This window comes from Equus caballus, chromosome 3 (genome assembly GCF_041296265.1).
Source record: "Equus caballus isolate H_3958 breed thoroughbred chromosome 3, TB-T2T, whole genome shotgun sequence".
In the NCBI taxonomy this organism is placed as follows: Eukaryota; Metazoa; Chordata; class Mammalia; order Perissodactyla; family Equidae; genus Equus; species Equus caballus.
This window is the reverse complement of record NC_091686.1, coordinates 61,291,510-61,313,638: the sequence shown is the minus strand read 5'-3', so window position 1 is coordinate 61,313,638 and position 22,129 is coordinate 61,291,510. Positions and strand designations below refer to the sequence as shown.

At 41.0% G+C, this 22,129-nt stretch overlaps 1 protein-coding gene across 7 annotated transcripts in view; it reads right to left on the bottom strand.

The window, feature by feature from the left end:
* The window catches only part of RASGEF1B (RasGEF domain family member 1B), a 701,629-nt gene that overhangs the window by 11,522 nt on the left and 667,978 nt on the right, over nt 1-22,129 (bottom strand). For all 7 annotated transcript variants that reach the window (XM_070263619.1, XM_070263617.1, XM_070263618.1 and 4 more), the window contains 8 exons: nt 11,579-11,761; nt 9,782-9,904; nt 9,293-9,430; nt 3,364-3,576; nt 2,800-2,874; nt 1,370-1,465; nt 1,151-1,253; nt 330-409 (listed from right to left, as the gene is read on the bottom strand). In XM_070263619.1, the coding sequence (XP_070119720.1) occupies nt 330-409; nt 1,151-1,253; nt 1,370-1,465; nt 2,800-2,874; nt 3,364-3,576; nt 9,293-9,430; nt 9,782-9,904; nt 11,579-11,761 (1,011 nt within the window). The remainder of the gene's footprint in view (nt 1-329; nt 410-1,150; nt 1,254-1,369; nt 1,466-2,799; nt 2,875-3,363; nt 3,577-9,292; nt 9,431-9,781; nt 9,905-11,578; nt 11,762-22,129) is intronic.

The following is a 22,129-nucleotide window of genomic DNA, read 5'->3' as shown; positions in this document are numbered from 1 at the left end:
AAATCAATGAAGTGAGCGTGATGTATTCAATGTATACAATGTGACATATTCAATGTATACAATGTGATGTATTCAATGTACACAATGTGACGTATTCAATGTATACAATGTGATGTCAATTCACCCCAAAACAGACACCTCTCTCTAGGTTACATTAGTCTACCACCTGATTTATGCCTCTCCTCCTGTCTTACTCCCTTTCCTTTCCCTGGGTCTGAAAGGAGACATGGGCTTTCTTCACTAGTGCTATCTGATCAAGAAGCAAGATCACACAGAGGAATCCCACTTTCCAGGTGTAAAATGTTACTTAACATATCAGCTTCACATACCTCAAGAATGTCAAACTTCGCAGTCTTCACTTTGGCCCAAGTTTTTTTCAGTCGAGACACTGGGCTCATATTCATGCCAGCTTCTCATTTAAAATGGAAGGTGCAGGAGAGAAAGTTGAAAGAGAGAAATAAGAAAAGCCATTCTAACTTACACTCTGAAAAAGTGTTCATTACTAAGTGTAGATAAGTTAACTTTATAATAAACTGCCGAACAGTTTCCCAAAGTAGTAGTACCATTTTACACTCCCACCAATGATGTTCGAGAGGGCCAAATCCTCACCAATATTTGGTTCAACCATCTTTTTAACTTAAGTCATTCAAGTGTCTGAAATGGTATTTCACTGTGATTTTAATTTGTGTTTCTCTGATGACTAATCATGGGAAGCACCTTTTCATATACTTATTATCCATTAGTATATCTTCTGTTGTGAAGTGTCCAAGTACTTTACCCTTTTTTCATTGGGTTATTTGCCGTTTTATTATTGATTTGTAGGGTTCTTTATAGATTCTGGATACAAGTTCTTTTTCAACTATACGTATTACAAATATTTTCTCCTATGATATGGCTTGCCTTGATATTTTCTTAATGGCATAAAAGAGAAATTAAATACTAAGTGTATTCCATTAATTCCTGTATACTTAAAAAAGATTATCCGTATTTGCACCAATTTGGATATTTAAAGAATTCTGAATGTTCTGAAACAATTCAGGATTAAAAAGTACAGTTTTAATTAATAAAACTACTATTTGCAAATTTTAAGTGGATACACTTCATAGGACCTGGAAAAATAATGGACATGTATCTTTCAGAAAACACTCACAGATTATTGCCATCAAGGAGTTAAAGTTGCCAATGTTAAAACACTCGCGAGCTACGTCAATGAAATACTCAATCATTCTAGCCCGGTGCTTCTTCTTCACAGGCTGTACAGAAAAAGAAAAAAGAGGGCAATTAGTCAACATGGAGGCCCAACAGATGTAAAATAAGTACAAATAAACAATGTAGAGAGCTGGGAGACAAAGAACGGTCATTTTCTCACCATGCAGATTTCTGTAGCAACCAAGTAGCTGAGGCGATTAAACCATTCCACGTATGCCTCTAGGTTTCGTGTCTTCTTCCGTTCACTGTAGCAACTCTGAAGAGAAAGCAAAGGAGCAGATGACTTGGAGGGAAAAAGGTGTATCAGGCTCTCATTTTTGTCAGAGATGGGCCTTTATTCTCAGTTTATGGATTAGGAAAGCTTTCTAGGAAAAGAGGGAGAACCACTGACATTCTCAACTCTCCTTACAGAAATATCAAAATTTCTTGTACATTCCAGTGAAACCCCTAAGGTCTAGAAATGCACTCTGATGCATTCATGACAGTGCCCTTCCCTCCCAGGAAATGAAGTTACTCTGGGTGGGAACTGCTCTCAGAAGGACAATTCAAAGGAACAGTTTGGCTGCATTTTAAAACAATCTTGAATGCTGCATGGAGTGTGAATACCAATTGATATCAACACAGCCAGGAGAAGCTGAAGCATGCAGGGGACTAGAAAATTTTCTCTTAAATTAAGTCTAGGACAAAATTTTGGAGCATCATGAAGCAAAAAACTAAATATCTTCCAAGGTGGATAAATGGGAGTCTATACCATCACAGTGCGTAGGGTGAATCACACATTGTTCAAAAGCAAAAGGAGTTAAGCTCATCTCAGAGTTCAAGGCCAAGCCTGAACAGGTTAATTACAGCCCTCTTTCCTTCCTTCCAAAAGCAACAAACAAAAAAGTCCCCTAGCCTTCTATTGCAAAACCTCATCTTCACTTCCGGTACTCAGGGAAACTATTCTCAGGCCGGAGGACAGCTGTTGCCCCTACTCCCAAAGGGGAGCGTTCATTAGTGGGTGATACAGTCTTTGCCTAACAATTCAAAACGCTTCTAGAGGACGCTGGGGAAAAACATTTGTTATGTACGTATACTGATTTTATAGTCCATGCCCAGTGTTATTTTCTTTACATGGGCTTCACTCAGGCAATAAACCTGTCGTGAGGGTTCACCTTAAAACAAGAGGCAAGGCAGTAAAGACCCTTCCTCAGCACACTGGATGTGCATCCTGTCTTTACTGCCCACGCTATTGTTGAATCATGAGTAGAGCGTTCTGTCCTATTTTCTTTCTGACTTAATCTGCTAAAACCATTAAGCTTTTATCTCCTACCTCCATCTCCACAAATGCCTGCCTCCACTTGCTTATTAAATTTCCCAGTAAGGAGGAAGAAGAGGCTAAAAGTTAGTGACAGGATAAAAATATCGTACAGACACTGGGAGACATAGCTCAAAAAAAACTACAGTGAATCAGACACGGCTAATGAAAAGAAACTTCCTGATTTTAAAACCTACACCAAGTAGTTCCAATTTCTGTCTCTTGTACCCACTGTCACAGACTAAGGAATCCCATTTCCCATTTCAAGGCTGACCTCTGGGTAGACTGATTACCTTGTCATTGTCCAAAGGGTCCTTCTGCACAAATGCCTGAACGAATTCTTCTGGACCAATATAATTGAGCCTTTCCTGAAACACAAACCCAGCAGGTCAACAGTAGTAATGAAAATGAGAAGAAATTCCATCTACAAGTCCATCTACTGTCTTTTGGCATTACTCCCATTTTTTTATGCAGCTTATAAAATGAACCTTTAACCCTACAATTGTCATCATCTTCAAGGTCTGAAGAGAGGCAATTTTCTGCTTAGATCAATGCTTCACCAGATAGCGAAAGACTGAGCAAGTTATGGAAAAATTAATTAGAGGGGGAAGAAGAGGAAAGTCAATAAACTCTTTGCTCTTCAGTCTTGCTTAGTATTTATTTTTAAAGTGAATTCCCAGAATATCAGAAACATTCATATTCAAATGTCTAAAAAAAACATCTTTCAGTTATTTCATAGATTATTTCCCATTTGGATTATTCTAACCTCTCCTGTGACATCACTGCTGACAAACTCATTGGTTGCCAAAGCAAACCGAGCCTGTGGTTATAAAGGGCGAGGATGACAAGGGCCTTACCAGCTCTATGTGAGTCAGCTGCTGGGCCAATGTGTAAGGGTCACTGCAGACAGTAATGATGTCCCTTTGTATGGACTGTGGCTTGGTCTTGAGGACTGTGAGCCGATCTGTGGACGTGGAGCTGATTTTCGCCAGGACCTCCTCGTACTGGGTGAGCGCAGCGAGCTTGCGGATTAGACACTGGATCATCTGCTGGACATTCTTCCTATATGTCTGCCCGGGAATCAGCAAAGGATTACGTCCTCGCTCTGCAAGTCTATTTCCACCACTATGCAAACTCAGAGACGATGCACTTCAACGATTTTACTTTGATACTGGAGAACCACCTTGGTTCAGGGGAGTTATAGGAGGAGTCAGGCTAGCTCTAACGGTTTACAAGAAACACACATAAAATGTCTATTGAGACCTGTAAGATTTAGTTCTTCTCTTGGGCTGCTTTTGAGAATATAATTCAGATCGGACCATGAAAACACTATAGTGATGTTTTAGATTAGCTACTGAGGGAATCCAGCATAATAAGAACCCCATGTAACTAAATGTTCTCTGGGCTGGCACAGAAATACACTGTTTACTTTTGGTAGGTTAAAATGCACTGATCTCAAATGAGAGCATCCTTTTCCTATCCTTTTTCTTCAGGGCCACCTTCTTGATTTCCCAGTCTCACTAGTCCGAGGCTCGGACAGCTACCTCACAGAAACACACCATTAGCTCCCACTCACCCCCTAACCACCTTCCTGACTTCCACGTATAACATGGGCTACCACAAGGAAGCCGTGGATATTCATTTTTGGTATCTGACCTCCATCTGGCTCCTGTCCATTTCTTTTGCATTCTAGAATCCGTGTTAAGGTTTACAACCAAACTCTTCCACATGGCAATCCTCCTATGATGCTACTACCACCTGCCACTGTGTTCACTATTGCATTATGATATGGTCCCAACACTTAAGGGAGATTGGTTTTAAAAGCAACGCATGTATTATAGATAAATGTCAATCTCTTGACTTTTAAAACACTTAAGTCAAAGAAATCACTTCACACTCAATCCCTAGGGGACAGTTATCACAACGTGATAAGGATTATGGAGCTCTTTTATTCTTCCTTTTCTAGCCAAAAATCGCCAAACAACAATTGTCCTCCTAGGTTAATTATGATGCCTGTATCAAAGAAAGGCACACAGGCTGATTCAGTGCTAACTCAGTCCTCAGGTTAAGAGCTCCAGGAGGACAGTCCCAGTGAATTTACAGCTGTAGAAAAGCAATGTTCATGCTTCACTGCCTAACCAGCTCCTTTTAAAAAGGTACCACAATATCATTTCCTGAGATTAATCATCTGAAAATTAAATGGCATCTTACTAACAAGTACCCTTTTTTTTTCCCCCTGAGGAGGATTAGTGCGGAGATAACATCTGTTGCCAATCTTCCTCTACTTTGTATGTGGGACGCCACCACAGCGTGACTGACAAGTGGTGTAGGTCTGCGCCTGGGATCCAAACCCATGAACCCAGGCCACCCAATCAGAGAGTGCTGAATTTAACCACTATGCCACAGGGCCAGTGCCTGGTACCATATTTTTTTACAGAGGCAATCTGGTTTACCAGAGCATATTACAAAAACTCAAATGAATAGATATTTGCATACTTAACCCAAGGAAAACTACAAACATATTTGAAAATGATCAGTTCTCACATAGTCAAGACAGAAAAAGCAAACACAGTCCTCTTTTTCTTTTCTTCTTGTCTACTTGTCTGGTGTGTATACCACTGAGTTCTTTAAACTGGTCCACTAGTTGACCTTTTTTTCTGTCTACATTCACAGCCAACCCTAAAATCACTAATGAAATACCTTAAGCGTTTAAAAAATGGAATCTTCAAAAAACCTATCTTCTACACAGCATTAAGACTGTCAGTTTAGAAGATGCTATCTATTTGGTAATACACTTATCACTCGAAGAAAATGTCTCTGTCTTTGGAATTCAAAGCAGTTCAAGGCTAAATTGAGGGCTATTTTAATTTCCTCATCCCAGGGTATGAGAGGTGGGCAAAATGGGTGAGGAGGGTCAAAAAGTACAAACTGCTCGTTCTAAAATAAATAAGTCCTGGGGATGTAATGTACAGCATGGTGACTACAGTTAACAACGCTGTACTGCATATTTAAAAGTTGCTTAAGAGTGTAGATCTTAAAAGTTCTCATCACAAGAAAAAAAAAGCTTTGTAACTATGTAGGTTGGCAGATGTTAACTAGACTTATTGTATGATCATTTTATAATATATACAAATATTAAATCAGGTTGCACACTTGAAAATAATAGAATGTTATATATCAATTCTAACTCAATAAAACAAATAAAAATAAAATAAATTCCTGTTTCTCTTGCTGCTTCTTTCATCATCTTGAGTTACACTAAAAATCTATGAACTTAAACGGTTTTTTCAGTCTTCTGTCCCAAATGTCACAGTCAATGATCCCCAAGTGGTTCTGACACACAGCCAAGTGTGAGAACCAACGCTCTCCCAGCATCTCCGGTGAAACATTCTCATTCTACACTTTAAAAAATGCTTCTTTAGGGAAGAGGTAGATAAATGTTCAGTAAAGGGTTCAGCTGGTGAGCAAAAAGCAGCAAAACATAAGGGAAAAATGTATACAATAGGGTATAGAGGAAAAGCTGTTCAAATGACAAAGAACTAGTCTCTGTGTGCGTGTGGGTGTGTGTGAGCAAGAGAACATGTATGTGTGTGACCTCTTTTAAAAGTTTCCTGCTCCCATTTCATTCTACTCAAGAAACCAAGCTTTGTGTTGTTAAGCATGCTTCCTTCCTGAGTCATGAATTGCTAAATATGCACTTATTCTTTTTTATAACTTCAAATGCCAGTGACAGTAATTACCTGGCAAATAAAGACAGAATAAAGACCAGCCCCTTAAGGAAGAGAAAATTGCATTCTACCCACTATAGTTATTTGTCATGTAATTCAATCATTAGTTTCATTTCGTGTTTCTTGCAGGCAAATCCTAATAAGCCGCTTCATTTTGGGCCAATCCCCAGGGGGGAACATATTAAGCCAAATTATGCAAAACTGGCCTAGCAGATTCAGAAGAACCAGACTAAATCACATATAGGGCACACCTGGATTCATTGACTGCCAAAAAAAAAAAAATCCCTAAAATCCCAGGCGAGAAGCAACAAGTCCCAACCAGAGCCCACACTCCTTCCCGCGGAGGGAAATGGTTTTTTCCTATTCCAGTAATTAATTAGTTTGTTCATTCGTTCGTCTGTTCATTCAAACACTACTGGGTGCCTATTAAATGCCAGGCACTGAGGTAGGAGTCAGGGATGCTATAGTGAGCAAATGGGGCACAGCATGGAGTCTAGTGGGGGAGAAACAAGCCATCAAAAAACCAAGTAATTACTAACCACAGAGTGCTATGAAGGAAATAGCGGTGGAAGCTAACAATGGGGTGGTGATCGTGGTCGGTGTGGTGAGGGAAGGTCTCTGAGGAGAGGCACTTAAGCACAGGACAGATAAGTGGCCTGCTAAGCAAAGAACTGAGGAAAGAGCACCATCACAAAATTCTAGAGCTAAGAGGGACATGAACACAGGGCAGTTACTTTTATGATTTACAGAAATGCAGAAGGAAGAAGGAATTTAGGGACTTGCCAAAGCACACTCAGATCAACCGGCTGCCGAGGGTGGACCCGATTCTGAACACTGGGTAGATGTAGATGAAGGAACAGCATCTCCCTGTAGAGCCCAACCTGCCCAAGGAAGCTGACATCTCTCCAGCAACCCAAGGTTAATCAACTCCTGGGTTAGACCTGGCTTATCTTCTCATCTCCTCTTTTCACACACAAAACCATCTGAAAATCTCAAGGTTTAGCAAGGGTTTGTTATTAACACAGGAGTACTGATAAGAAGCCAGGTCAGAGGGCTGTTTGGACGCACCCCTTGAGTGGCTTGATCCTGTTAAAAAGAAGATAGGATCCAATGTGGCCAACACATGTCGAAATCATCTCCCTCTCTGACTCCCAGGACAAGAAGGATAAAAAGCCATCCATTTGGCTTCAAAACACTAACTTTTTACCTAAAAAGAAAACGATTTTTAAGGTGTTCCTTTTGGAAAGGACCAAGTCACTAATTCTAACATTTAAAGAGACGATAGAGGGAAGGTAACCTGACTGCCACATCAAGTCAAGGACCTAAATACAACTTAACTGACATGAAGCACTGACTGACTCAGGGTTCAGCCTTCACACAAGAAAAAGTCCTATGATGCCACTAATCTTTTGAGCAGCTTGTCATAAACTAAGGTCACTGAGCCAACACTGACCCTGCCAAGCAACACAACAGCTAACCCCTCTAATGTAAGATTTACTGCAAAACTGGACTGTGATGCTTAACTTTTGCCTTTGTGAGTGAAAGACCTACCTACCGAGTCATACCTTGCTAGAATCTGTCACACGCACACTGGCAAAATGATTGTAACAGTCATAAGTTGCAAAACGACTCAGGAAACCACACATTCAGCCTTATAGAGATAATAGCTGTCTTGAGCACCAGGGCTCAGTATAATATCACAAGAAAACAGTAAAAGGGTTAATTCCATTTTCATAAGAACATAATGGGGAGAAGCAAATGCAAATTTTTCAAGTGCTAATCTTATATAATTTCAGACTGATTTTTTCTAAATCGGGGGAAATGGCATTTAAATGTATTCACCAGAAGTAGACAGAATATAGATAGGGTGTCTTATTACATGATCTTACAGCACACCACTGAAAGAACGAGTTCTCAAGGAAGGTTATTGGTAATGGGAGAATGCATTTTAAGACAATGAAACAAGACATCACTGCAACCGCCAAATGCTTCTTTTCCTAGGTGAAAATGTTGTATCTGTGCCCAAGTAACTTATTCCCAGAGGCTCACCAGCAACACGAAACTACAAAGACATCCCTGCCCAACAAGCTTCCACACAGAGTACCAGCCCTCCAGACCTGCTTCAAAGAGGATAACCTGGAATTTGTCACAGCTAGTTAGCTCTTATCAAAGACCCAATTGAGGGAAGTGATATTTATGAAAGATTATCTAGGAGACTGACTTTCCACCTCCACCTATTCTGGGTGCTAGCCTTAAATCAACTTCCGGGCACGAGAAGACTTAGATCCTTTTCTCTTTGTCTTCTCTTCTCCCAAAGAATTCCCTTTGCTAATTTACACATTAATCCTACGGCCCCAGTTTTTAATCAAGGAGCATTTGTTATAGACACTATGGAGAGCAGTTTCCATGATCTCATTCTACGCCCCCTATACGAAGTCCCTCATAAGAAAGTTTTTAAAAATTTCATTTAATTTAATGCCCTGAAGATTAGTGTGTCTTTTCTTTGCTGACAGTGAAAATGATATAACCAACTGTCTTTCCCTTTTACCTGGAGCTTACACTCAAACACAGCAGTCGTTCCTAGTCCACTGGATCCCAACATTAGCATATTTGTGTTCTCCCTTCCATGGTACAAACTGTCTATCTCTATTTATGATTTATCAATATACTACTTATCATCTGTTAATACATTAACGTTATTTATTTTATATCTGTTCGTGTTTACATCTACTAATATGGTATTTATTATCTAACTTGCTCTGTCAAACCTTTTGAAAGGAAGAAAGGGATAAGTAAAGCAAAATTAACACACACACGCGACATGAATCCAGTGCATGAACTGACAAGAACATCCCCCTAAATTAATCACACAAAACTCTAGATCGCATCCCTTTGAAGTAGGATTGTATAATCATCCCCATTTGACACAGCAAAAAGACCAATATGCTCTGTAGAAGACGCGCCCAAAGGCAAAACAGAAAGGAAGCAGTGGAGATTCTGCTGCATAATTCAGTACCCTTTCCCACCAAGGCTCTGCCTGGAAATTCAAGTTACCCACCTCCTCACCACTGGCTATTCGGTGAGCCAGATCTTTTAAGTTTCTCATCATTCTTTCATCCCGAAAATCATAAGGAAATGTCTCTGTCCATTCTGTCAGGAGTTGAAGGATTTTGGGTGCAATTTTTCTTATCTGGTTCTAGAGAGAAAAAGCAAATCTAATTCAGCGATAGCTATCCATCTATCCATGGATTACACGACTTTTCTAGTGCCAAGTCTTTGGGGTTGAAGAGGAAGCTCTAGTCCCCTCCCCCAAGTCAATGCCAAGCGCCACCAATTTAAGGCAGGCTCTGAGGATCTCCCAGGGCATTAGATTTATATTGTGTTCTTTATACCATTCCCAATCCCCTTGGCAGAGCCATGATACCATTTACGCACTTCAGCCAGGGGATAAGCTAGGGTTACCAAGGAGACCAACTTTACAAAATCTAAGCCACAGAGTTACCAAAACTTAATAGAAAAAACTGTAAAGTTCAAAACACATCGTTACCTTATCACTATTAGGATCACTTAGTCTCTGGTGCTCAATGCATAAGTGGCAAACTTTGGCCATTAGCTCATACGGATGCATAAATAACCGAGAACTGAGTAGGAAGGTAAATATGTACGTTCTCTGCGGCAAGAGAAAAAAAACATCATGGTTACATTCCCTCTGAAACTAACATCTTTCCTATATATTATACATCTTATTTAATTAAATTCTCTTAAAGTCAGTGCTACAGTTTCAAAAGTGAAGCTTACTAGTAGAAAAACACTGTAAGGTGGATTTCTCCTTTACCTTCTGATATGTCTTTACCCTTAAAGCATACCAAAAGTAACAGAAGTACAGGACAAGTTTAGCTATTGAAATTATTCACAGCACATTTTCACATTCATCCTCTGGGAGCCAGGATACCAGAGCAGATAACTCACGCTAGTAAAGAAGAATGAAATTCAGCCCAGAGAGATAAATCTAACTTAAATATACCACCCATACAGAATCTTGTTCTGTGTCCAAATATTATGGTAACTCAATGGAAACCAAAAAAAACACCCAACCCACATCAGCTCGAGAATTCTCCAGTGTGTCCAGTGGGGCACACTGGAGTGTCTGTGTACTTATGTCAGAACATTCAAAGGCAGGCTTTCAAGTAATCTATCTACTTGCTTTAAAGGCGAAGCAGTTTGATAAAACACAATATCACACTATACTATACTTTTCTTTAACCACATTGTCTCCCAAGAAGCCAGTAATGAAGTAGTGCTTATTTGTTATAATAGTTTCAGACTCCCAATGAAAAGGAAAATTCCATGGGTTTTTTTCCCCCTTAGGCGCCTTTGGTAGCTCATAAACACTTACAGGCTGAACAAGAGCTTCCTTTTACTTCTGATTACAAGTTCTCCCTGTGTGGCAACGTATTTGAAAATGCTATGTAACAAATCACACACAGAGAGATAACTAAGTAAGAAACATCATGGTGAATTACAGTGGCAAGCACAAACTATCCTTTGCACACCAAGGTCATCATTATATTTATAAAAACATAGGAACCTAGTATCTAGATATTTTCATGAAATCTTTATCAACAACCAGCTGTTGAGTGACAGGAGCAGCTGGAGCACAAGGGAAGGGGAGAAAACATCACTTGCCCCATAAATAGACAATCTCGGTTTGAATACTGATGGTGGGAGTGAGACCACGCACTAATCACTGAACATTCTGAATTTCAGTTTCCTCCTCTCTAGCCTCTTGGAATTGCTATAAAGACTGAGAAAATGTAAACGAATTCCCTAGATTAGAAAGTATTATCTATGCAAATGTCAGTTATCACAGTAAAACATGTCATCTGATGTCCGATTTATAAAGAATTGCATCTTGAATATAACTCTTCTTCCCTTTTCTACGAAGTTTCCCTATCTAACTTCACTTTTCTCAGCATAGTGATGGTCCTGGAAACAAAAAAAGGTATTAAATATTCTGGAAGCATCCAATGTTCTCTGGAATTTCTATTTAAGGACCAAGGTATATGCATGAATCAAACCTACAGGTACTTCATTTAGCTGGTCTCTGACCACCTACGTGTAGTGCCAACTCTGAAAAGAAACTTATAGGCAGACAACAACCAAAATTTGAATCATACCCAGGCTCAATTTGATCTTAAAGCACTCAATAATAAATATGCAATTTCTTGTTAGGAAAATTCTTAGCAACCCAGATCTAATTCCGTAGTATCTAGGGTCCCTGACTATTATGTTGCAATTTCTGCTGAATACCAAGGATGTGTTTCAGAGGAACATGGATACCTACATCCGGATAGTAATCCACATTAGGTACTAAGTGCTGGATGAGTGCTTCCAGAGATCCGGAGAGGAGGTTGTTGTCATGGTAATACAAGCCTCCACAGCTGTCCTCTGCAGACTGATAGAGGTTTCGGTTGTAACCACTGCTGTCAAACATTGCTGAAAAGGGAGGAGTCTGAGGCATACTTTCCTAAAATGAATAAAAAAGGAGAAAACACAGTGTCAGTTACATGCAGTCCAAAAGAAAAGCAAGCTTTAATAGACACCAGACTTGAACAGTCATGAGGGGACAGGCAATTTTAAAAATAGGTTAGGTTCTGATACAATATCAGAACCCATCAAGAAACAAATTGCTCTTTGAATAACACATGTATGCATAGTTTTGAGTACCAATCTCATTCAATCAAATATCATAAAATGCTAGATCAAAGGATCCAATCTGGACTTAAATTCAAGTCTCTGGCTGCCATATTTAGACATCACTCCTTCACATTTGGCTGCGAAGGCAGAGGGGGGAACTGAGCTTCAAACTGTTTTATCCCACCGAGTGAAGTATTATCCTAAGTTGGAAATACATAAGCCTTCAAAGTTGGTTGGGAAGAAGTCCATAACACTTCACAAACATCGGACTAGCACTGAGCATATCAGGAGATCACTGAAATTGTAAAGGAGGCCTGGAATTAAAGTACACAGAGTGTGTGAGTGTGTGTGTGTGTGTGTGTGTGTGTTGTGCATCAGGACAGTTCATGCTGACTCCCCAGCTTTTACTGGAAGATCTGATGCTATTGATTTTCACCCCTTTGTGTCAAATTCTCTTGGGGGTTCGATTCTCAGTAAACACACAGGCTGAGAAGGCACCTGATTTGGGGAACAAGGAGCGCAGTGACAGTCGTCTCCATCTGTGTGCTTTGCCACTCACAAAGCCCCTGTCAGAGGGTGCTCAGTGGAGGCCGGAGGCGATTAAGTTATTACTTGGATTCCGAGGCACAGCGCCCCCAGCTCTGAGAAGACTCCTGGTTTCTGGCAGCATGTCTGGACAATGGAGGCATTCAGGAGCTGCCGACACTGAGGGGTTCAGAAGGCAAACAATGAGAGGCAGCCAAACTCCAGGCCTTGGGCTGACAAGGACAGGGTGTGTGGAGGCTGCAGGAGGACACAACCTGGGCTAAGCCTTCTTTTCAAGACGTCAAAAAATATTTGCATCCGAATGGGGGAGGGGTGTGGAGTCCTGTCTGAGAAGGCACATCCTGTCAATGCAAGCACATCTGTTCCAGCTCGAGCTAAGGGGGCCACAGCATCACAATGTGTGTGTCCCTCCGCAGGGGGCGGCCAGGGGTGCCGTGTTGGAAAAAAACAACAGCCATTGTAATGATGACCTGGCAGGTGAAAACAGCATTTAGAGGGTTAAAACCAGTGTCCTTCAGTTACAGGATCATAAGTGGAACTCACTTTATCACGCCCTTGGAGTTGGTTTTTTTCCTTCTTTTTTCTGCCAAAAACCGTGAATTTTCCCCGATTTCTCCACTTACTCATTGCTACTGAAACCAGCCCAATAAAGTGCTTTTGGGAGATGGTTGGCCAGGATTTGGGAACTCCAGAAAATCAGAAAATGTTAAAAGTTCTAAGGGACCACAGAGATCATCTAGTCCAGGACGCAAAATAGATTTCATTTCACTTTCCAACTGCAATCAATTAGAAGCGGTTGCCTAGAAGCCTGAGGATGAGTGAGAAGGCTTCCGAGGCCGTAACTGGGAGGGAGAATGTGCGCCCCACGTGATTAGCAATGACTGCAAACCAGTCAAGGAAGAAGCCGAAGTCCAGGTGTATCTGGTCCAATCTCCTCTTTTCACAAAATGTGCAAACTGAGAGCCTGGGAAGTGAGGTGAAGTGACCAGGTGAGGACCACACAGCGCTGTGGCGAGAGCACCAGCGAGCCCAAGGGACCTTCCCTGAATCTCACACCCTGCTGCCCTCAGTTTATTGACAGGCAAGCACTAACCCACAAAACAGTCACAGGTCACTTGGAGTCCCCTTTCTAGGAATCAGCACCAAAAGGCACCAAATATTTGTAATTCTTAATTGTTTACTCCCATAAAGTGGACAGGTACTCAGATCTGGACAAGGACTCAGATTTAACGAAGTCCTAATCTGACTGTGGAAACTTCGGAAAGGCACTTACTCTGCCCCTCCCCCACCATACGTTTCTTCATCTGGAAAATTATTTCCAATTTTGCTCACCCCTTCCAAAATTCTAAATTCAAACAAAACAACCAATTTTCTTTATAGCAAAATTCCTAGAGCATTAGGAGAGCCATGGCAAAAGGCTTTCGTGCTGTTCCTTAGAAACGTATCACTCTGAGTGATCCTCAATCTGTTTTAACTGCATAAGCTGAGGTTCAGAAAACTGTAATAACTCACTTTCGGTTACACATCAGATAAGGGACAGACGGGCAGCAGGGTTTCACAGCTAGATCTTCAGATGCCAGGTTCAAAATTTATTACACTCTATCATGTTATACTGCACATGGTCCTTGAACTTCTAATGTTTAACCATTAAATGAACAGCCTGTCAGTCTATCCCAAATTGTAGGCTATTAGAATAATTTATAAGTTTTACATGTTCTATGTAAATCGTTGCTCCAAAGATGTGTTAATGCCATTAATTACTCTTATTGAAAAGCGATACTATCAACAAAAATATTTAAGCTACTGATCTTTGCAACCAAAGCATTGTCCCATCTAGACAGAGATTGCAGAGATTCTAATACACATTTCTTTATATTTTAGCATTTTTGAAATTGGAATGCATGTAAATAGTCGAGTGATAAGAAAACGTTTCAGTGACAGTCTTCTTTTTAGCAAAATGTGAAATAAAAGACCATCTTACAATGAACCGCACCTTAGATTCAATGAAATGTAGTGTATTTGCTTGTGTGTGCTTTATAGATGTCCAATAAAAAAACTTTAATGAGACGAATGATCATAAAAAAGAGCATGGATCACAGTATTCATCACCTATTTCTGGACAATCTCTAACAAGTGGCCAGTCTCGCTGTTTTCTGGAAGGATCAACTGCCTTATGTAATAGATGCATTTGGTAAACAAGGAGAAAGGTCAGCAGAATGGCACGGGAAGTCCTGTTTGTGAAGCATATTTTTAAATACCTAAGAAAATAAACAGTGGATTTGTCCTCTCCAGCATCTTCCCTTGTCACCCCCATCAGGAACTACTGCTTGTTCAGGATTACTCAGATTCGACATCCAAGACTGCAGTCCTACCTGCTTCCGTCCTGGAACCGAAAACTGAGGCTCCGAAGGGTAAATATTGGCTTGGCTCTTGTTTAAGAAAATAAATGCAATATCCAACTACTGGACATGAGAATCCAGAGAAGTATGTACCCCTGGGCGCTATTAACTCTAGGAATCACTCCCGCTAATGGTTTCCTATTGGAGAAGGGCTAAGTTTGAGCCTGCTGGTATCCCATAGTTTCCATTCATTTATTTTATCTCAGTGTAGTTCTGATTTCTCCCTGCCTGCAGCAATCTGCTCTTGACAGCTCTCACAATTAATATTTTGTGTCTCTGCGGTCCTATACACTCTCAAGTTACTCCTCTCTACCCTTTCCAACATTATCTCAAAACCAACTTCTCCTGTCGGCCATCCTTCTTGAGCACAAACTTTGTCCAATGCAGTGAACCTATCTTTGGAGACATGCTCACCAAAAATGTTTAGGAAAAACTGACTCTTTCCCAAAATTAGAATGTGTGACACCATTAAATTAAATACTGGCATTAACTAACCCTTAAGTCAAACTTCGAAGCAGTTAATGCCTTTGGAAAAAGAGAGCTTTATATGACACAGTTGAAAAAGTGGCTGACTTTATTCAAATCACTACCAATAACATAAGGTGAGGATAGGTTAATCTCACCAGCAATTCTCACCTCAGCAAGCTTCACCTGTAGACCAGTTCCGAGGAACTCAGAATATATTCTATTTGGCAGTGGCCCTTAACTCTTCAGGGAGATCACAAACCTCTCTCACATTGGCCCAGAGAAATATACCAACAGGTCTGCATAGACTTTCAGGGGTTCACACTCCAGATCAGGAAGCACATGTGCCGGCCTGCACAGAACCTCGATATTATCTATCTACTCCTCCTCAAAGAAGGAGAACATGGGGGTTCTGAAGGGAACCTTGGTCTAACACATTCAAGATCAGCTCCTCAGAAACCAAGGAATACTTCTATTTTCAGATAGTAGCAATCAAATGGAGTTAAAGAGAATTTAAAAATGACACTTCTTTTGGTTTGGGTAGAGATACTTAAATAGGTGGGGGTATTTTTTTCCCCTAAATTGAGGCAGCATTCTGGGATGGGGAGGAGGCAATGAGACAATGGGAAACAGATTTGGGGGTTTTTTTGCTTTGTATTTAGCCCTGAGCTAACACCTGCTGCCAATCCTCCTCTTTTTGCTGAGGAAGACTGGCCCTGAGGTAACACCCATACCCATCTTCCTCCACTTTATGTGTGAGACGCCTGCCACAGCTTGGCTTGCCAACCAGTGCCATGTCTGCACCCCGGATCCAAACTGGTGAACCCCAGGCCACTGAAGCAGAATGTATGAACTTAACTGCTGCGCCACCAGGCCGGCCCCCAGATTTTGGTTTTTAAAACAATGAACCTGGCTAAAAGAAATCATAGACACACCAAAATCAGCATACAGATTACAAGTTCTGCTGGAAACTTCCCAGAGGGAAGTAAAAGATATATCCAACCCAGGTATACAAGATAAATGTTCTTTCTTAAAATTAATTTGGTAAGCTGAAAAGTTGGTTGACAGACAAGATATCTTACAAGGGCAGCTAATTCAGTCACAAAGATAGATCATGTTCTTCCAAGGACCCTGACAAAGTTTAGCCTGACATTGATCCAGCAGCAAGGAGGCAAGCTCAGGGTGATTTAAGGGATGAATGGATTTGAAAGGCATGCCTAATGGTTTCAAACCAACTAAGGCACCAGATGAAAAGCTGCCTTTCTCTAAACAGCAGACTGTGTCTGAATTAGCGACCACTTGTGCACAACGTTATTTATGACAAGGCAGGTGCACCAGGATAAGATGGTTTCAGGTGACAATTCAAACTGGAAAAGAGGTCAAGGAAAAGACGGGTGCGGAAACGAAATCAAAAGCGATCCTTCAATATCTGCTATGGGTGCCTTGTAAACCTCTGCCAGAATGTCAGGTCAGCACTTCCCTTACACTCAGAGAATGAGATAGAAAGGGTAGGCGTCAAAGAAAAAAGTGGTTTTTCCCATCCCTATTTCATCATACTGCTTGGGTGAAATAGTTAATGAATCCAATGCCTTTATATTGATCACTATCTCTCAGTTTCTGTTCAAATGCTGGGCATGTGTCCCAGTGAAGAAAAACAAACCCACTGAGGTGGAGGAAGGCCTCCCTATCACGCTGAACTTCGAAAGCATATTTGTTTAGTGGGGAGAGGCTTAATTTAATATCCTGGAATGACTGGTTCCCCAATTCCTAGCTAGATTCCAAAGGAACTTTGCACCATGGTGAGATGCATCTTCTTCCTTCCCTCATTTGAGGTTCCAGAGATCTGAATGAGAAAGAGTTCACAGATCTTAGCTTCACCCCAGCTGCTATCTCAAGTACTTTTAGCCTCCTCTTGGCACTGCAGGATCTTAGAATACAAGGACTGACTGCATGCTCATGGAGGCTACGTAATCAGGGATTTGAGGCAGGGTGAAAGTAAAAATCAAGTTTCGGACACTATCTAAAACATGCCTTTTTCTGAGCTTGAAAATGTCTAGCAGATTACCTCCTTCTTTCTTTCCTCAGCCAGGGGACCTCCTAAAAGCAGAGATTTCTAGCAGCATCTCTAAAAAGTGCAGAAATGCTACACCTCTGCTAACCTTCTTGAAACAGAGGCATTGTGTTAAGAGGACAAACAACACAGGGTAGACAACTCAGAATCAACTCACTTCTTTGGCATGTGAACAAAAACTAAGTAACTCCCAGATAAGTGCATGCTTTGGACCTGAGTCCCAAATGCTTAGTAGATTTCACAGTCAAGGAAAAAAAAATCAGTGTTTTTGAGGAAAGAAGGTCCTATTTCTCTCTACAACAATGAAATGGCAGTATTATTTTCTGATTTGTTATAGACTTCTTTACAAAAAATGAATTTTTCTTGATTTGTCTTAGATGTTACTTTAAAAAATCTTTACTAATTCCTAATTGATGGAGGAAGGGGATTCTGACTTAAATAATTACTATCTTTGGTTTCCCTGGAAGCAAAACAAAGCTGAAATTTGTCATCGCTTGTCATGGGGATGTCTTGTTAGCAGTTTATTAAAACATAAAACAACATTTCAGTACATGGCAACTCTAAATGGGCTTGGAGAGTCATTTAAAACTTTTCCATGAGATAAATCTTCACTGTGTGGGAACTGATCACAGAACATGTTGACATTTTACATATTAATTGTTTTTAATCATCTACAACTTCCATGCAGTTCCTGAGCCTAACAGTAGGTGGCTCCACGTCCCTTGTCTTGGTAAGGGTTGGCGCTTTCCAGCAGTAACAGCAGGTGCTGGTTTAGAAAAGTAAAAGGACTAGAGTTCTGGAGAAAACAATTGAGAAATTAGTGTTTGTGATCCTAGCATATTATTGAACTTAGGAAAGTGGCATTGCTTATGCTGTACAGTTGAAAACATACACTGGCTTATAAAGCCAGTTGATCTTATGTCTTAGGTGCCCGTCTATAATGAGAATTAATTACTTCATTTTCCCAGAAGATTAAAAGCGATCTGGATAATCAAAATCATCATTATCTAATGAAGTGCTGTCACAAAGAACTTTCTGGGATATTGGAAATGTTCCTCTTCCACACTGTCCAATACAGTAGCCATTAGTACATGTGGCTATTGAGCACTTAAAATGTGGCTAATGCAACTGAGAAACTAAATTTTTAATTTTGCCTAATTTAATTAAACTTAAGTTTAAATATCCCCATGTGGCTATTGGCTACCATACTGAACAGCACAGATATAAGTGGCTGAATCGTCATTTATACATGATAGATCTCAAGCCAAATTATAGAATATCATATGGGAGCATCCTTTACTAAAAGGGATTATGCTTCTAAATCCAGTTCCTCTCAGCAGGAACATGACCTGATACTTAGTGAGGACGCTCAGTAAACAAGCAGAATTTTCTATTTACATTTTATTCTGGAACATGGTTACTGGGATAATTTTACTTTTTGGCTGCAGTTCTTGAAAAACTGTGCTTCTCTCTCCCCCTCCATTCTTCTCTTTTTGATAAATGGAGAGATAAGGGTAGTCTATAGAGTGTTTTCCTTTCTTACAAGGCTAATTTGTACTTTCCCTGTGTTAAACTAATTTTCATACCAGGCTTCCCAATAAAATTTGAATCAACTGAATGACTTCCAGATATAGACATATCTTGAAATGAAATATATAAACCTAAGGAAAAATGGTTAAAAAATTAGATAAAAATTTTGTAGTTAGTAACACTGACTTAATAGGTCAAAAAAAATTTGACTCAACTTTCTTGATAATTATTTTTTAATACACTTCTAGAAAAAAATAAAAGCAAAAAGCAGTTCAAGAAAATACTGAATCTCTATATAGTTTCCATCAATTAAAAAGAAACATCACTGTCCTCTCTTCGTTTCCAGGCACCCAGAAAGCAGCTAAACATCGAACTGTAGACACTTCATTCTTCATCTTCCACTTCTAATACAGGGTGCAAATGCAGGAAGTGACAGTACAGCCAAATAAATCAGTTATCACAGAGCTAAAAGGGAGTCAAAAATCATCTAGCTCAAGACCCCGTCAACTTTACAGAGACTGCAGGTACAGGGAGAGAGCAAGTGACTCGTTAGGGCTCCAGATGGGCCAGAACCCAAGTCTATTCCCAGGGCAGAAATCTGCTCACAGCACGGGCTGCAACATCTGTCAGTTTAGGATAATCAAGGTTTGCACAGATCTAACTTTTGTAGATTTAACTGGAGAACCAAAAAGGACAACTGTAGTTCTTGAAAAGTGAAGGGGGTGGGGAGGTAACACCTGAATTCAACCACCTGAAAAATCCCAGAAATCTTAAGCAATATTTTTCAACAGCACAATCTGTCTCTTTAAGATCTCACAAAATGTTACAATGGCTTTTCCATTTATTATCTGTGGCATCAGAATCAAGATTCTCAATCTTTGCGGCAGGGATTCCAGAATTTTCTCCCAAGTAAAGGACAATACCCTCCTTTCCTCATCCCCTGTACAAGGAGATCCCTCTCTTTGGGGTCATCCAAATGCTCCTGCAAAGTTCAGTTCTTCCAGGTCACCTTTGGAGACTGGTAAAGTTAATCCCATCACTTCCTGTGCCACATCAGGTACTTTACCCCACACAGAAACTCGCTCACTTTCTCCCTTCAATTTCCTTACCATTTCTCTTTTTCCTAGATACGTGCTATTTAAATTTTTTCTTGTCTATTGTATTTTATTAGCCAGTAGTTAGTTTTAGATTGTAAGAATGTAATGTTCGTAATAACATAAGAAATATGTATTATGATAATAAATAATAAATTTTAGAAATATTTAGTAATAATATCTAAGAATATATTAGATTAACTACTACTCTGAGAAAAAAAGCCAATAGATTTAAATACTTTCTGGTGATTCTCTATTCCAAAAGACAGTATGCTCCCAGGTAGCAGGTGTGGTACTATCAGATTAAGTGTCTAGTAGAGCACATACAATGGAGCAAGACTGAAATGCACCATGGGAGAAATAAATTCTAAAAATTGAACACTCCATTAGACAACTGGGAAGTACAAGGCCAGTATGCTTAGTGGCCAGAAATGTTGCCACCTCTAGGAAAACAAAGGAGAGACCTAGGTGTAGTGGAAGAATGCCAACAAGAAACTTGCTAATCAGCAGTTGATCTTCTCATCTTTGCCAGAGAACCTGCCTAAAAGGCACAATACTCCATTGCTTGTGAACACTGATTTCTGTCAAAAGCGCCCCGGGTCCTCATTGGCTCAACCACTGTCCCTCCCCAAAATAAAATGGCCATTAATGAGAGGGTCTAACAAGCTGCCACTCTTTTTTTTTTTCTGTTATGAAAATCTCAACAGCAAGAACTTTTATTTTTATTTCCTTTTAGAAATCGATTCTACATGGTCTAAACCTCATCGGACCAGTTACTTTCCTCCCAGATCTCCAATCAGGTATGCGGTCTGGTGAACCCGCTCCTCCTGGTTTCTCAGCATAAGCTTATCACCACGGTCCAACTATGTTTTGAATTAAGACACAGCCATCACATGCCCAGCGCTAGCTACTGTCTTCGGGAGGAAAGAATAATTATTCACCCCATCTGAGTCTGACTGTACCAGACATTATTCAAGAGTGCCAAACCCTGATCCCTGGACTCTTCCCCTTTATGCACCCAGTTCAGAGACCCTCCCTCGCCACCGGAGATCATCCACGGCTAAATATAGCTCTACGCACACATCAGTTCCTGATCACCGTCACATGGCGCTGCTGACCAAAGACTCCTTGGAGACGCTTTCGCCCAAACACACATACACACATTTGTGTGCATATTCATCTGTATACACTATACCCTCTGAATTCATCGGCGAAGACGGACACATCTACATTCAGAAGAGAAAGTCGCTCCCTCGATATCTCCTGCTATTTACACTTGCGCCACCCTCTGCACTGTCAAAGCACTTAACTACGTTGCTTTCCCAGAACTGCGCCAATTAGGCTGGGGTAAGGTGGGAAGCAAGACTCAAGTGGTACGCAGGCACACGCGCACATACACACACACAGAGGCGAGCACACACCAGCCCTCTCGTTTCGCCCTTTTCTCTTGTACAGCACTGAAGTTGTTCCCACGGTTCCCCTAGAAAGAGGAGCCTCCCTCACGCTAGCTGCCTCTGAGGCTCCCAGGTGCCCCCAGTTGACGTTATTATCGTCCGGCCAGGTGACCCGCGGCGACTCTCCTGAGCTCAGGCAAGAGAAAGGCTACTCGTGTGTCCCAAGTTCGCCATTTGAACGTTGGGGTGAAAGAATATCACCTCATCAGTAGCGAGCACATGACTTATGGTCCCTGTCCCTTCCTAAGAGTCTGACCTTAGATTATGAGGCTCCGACACCAAAAATAAACAACACACACACACACACACACACACGAAACTAGCGAAGAAATAGAAGTAAACAACCTAGCTGTGCACGGGAAGGGAAGAGGATGAATAAAAGATGAACACGACTAGAACTCAGACAAATCCTCAAAAACTGTACCAAGATCTCGAAACAGAAGGCCTGGCTGCGGGATCCGGACGCAGGAAGCAAGGCAAAACCCAAGCCTGTCCCCGCCCGGGCCCCAGTGGCTCAGCCTCGCACCTGTTGGCGCCGGGGCAGCCCCAGGCGCCCTCGGCGGCCGGGCAGCGGACTCCTCCAGTCCCTGGCTTTTGCCGGCCGCTGAGCTCCGGCGAGCGCTCGCTCGCCCCGGGCTC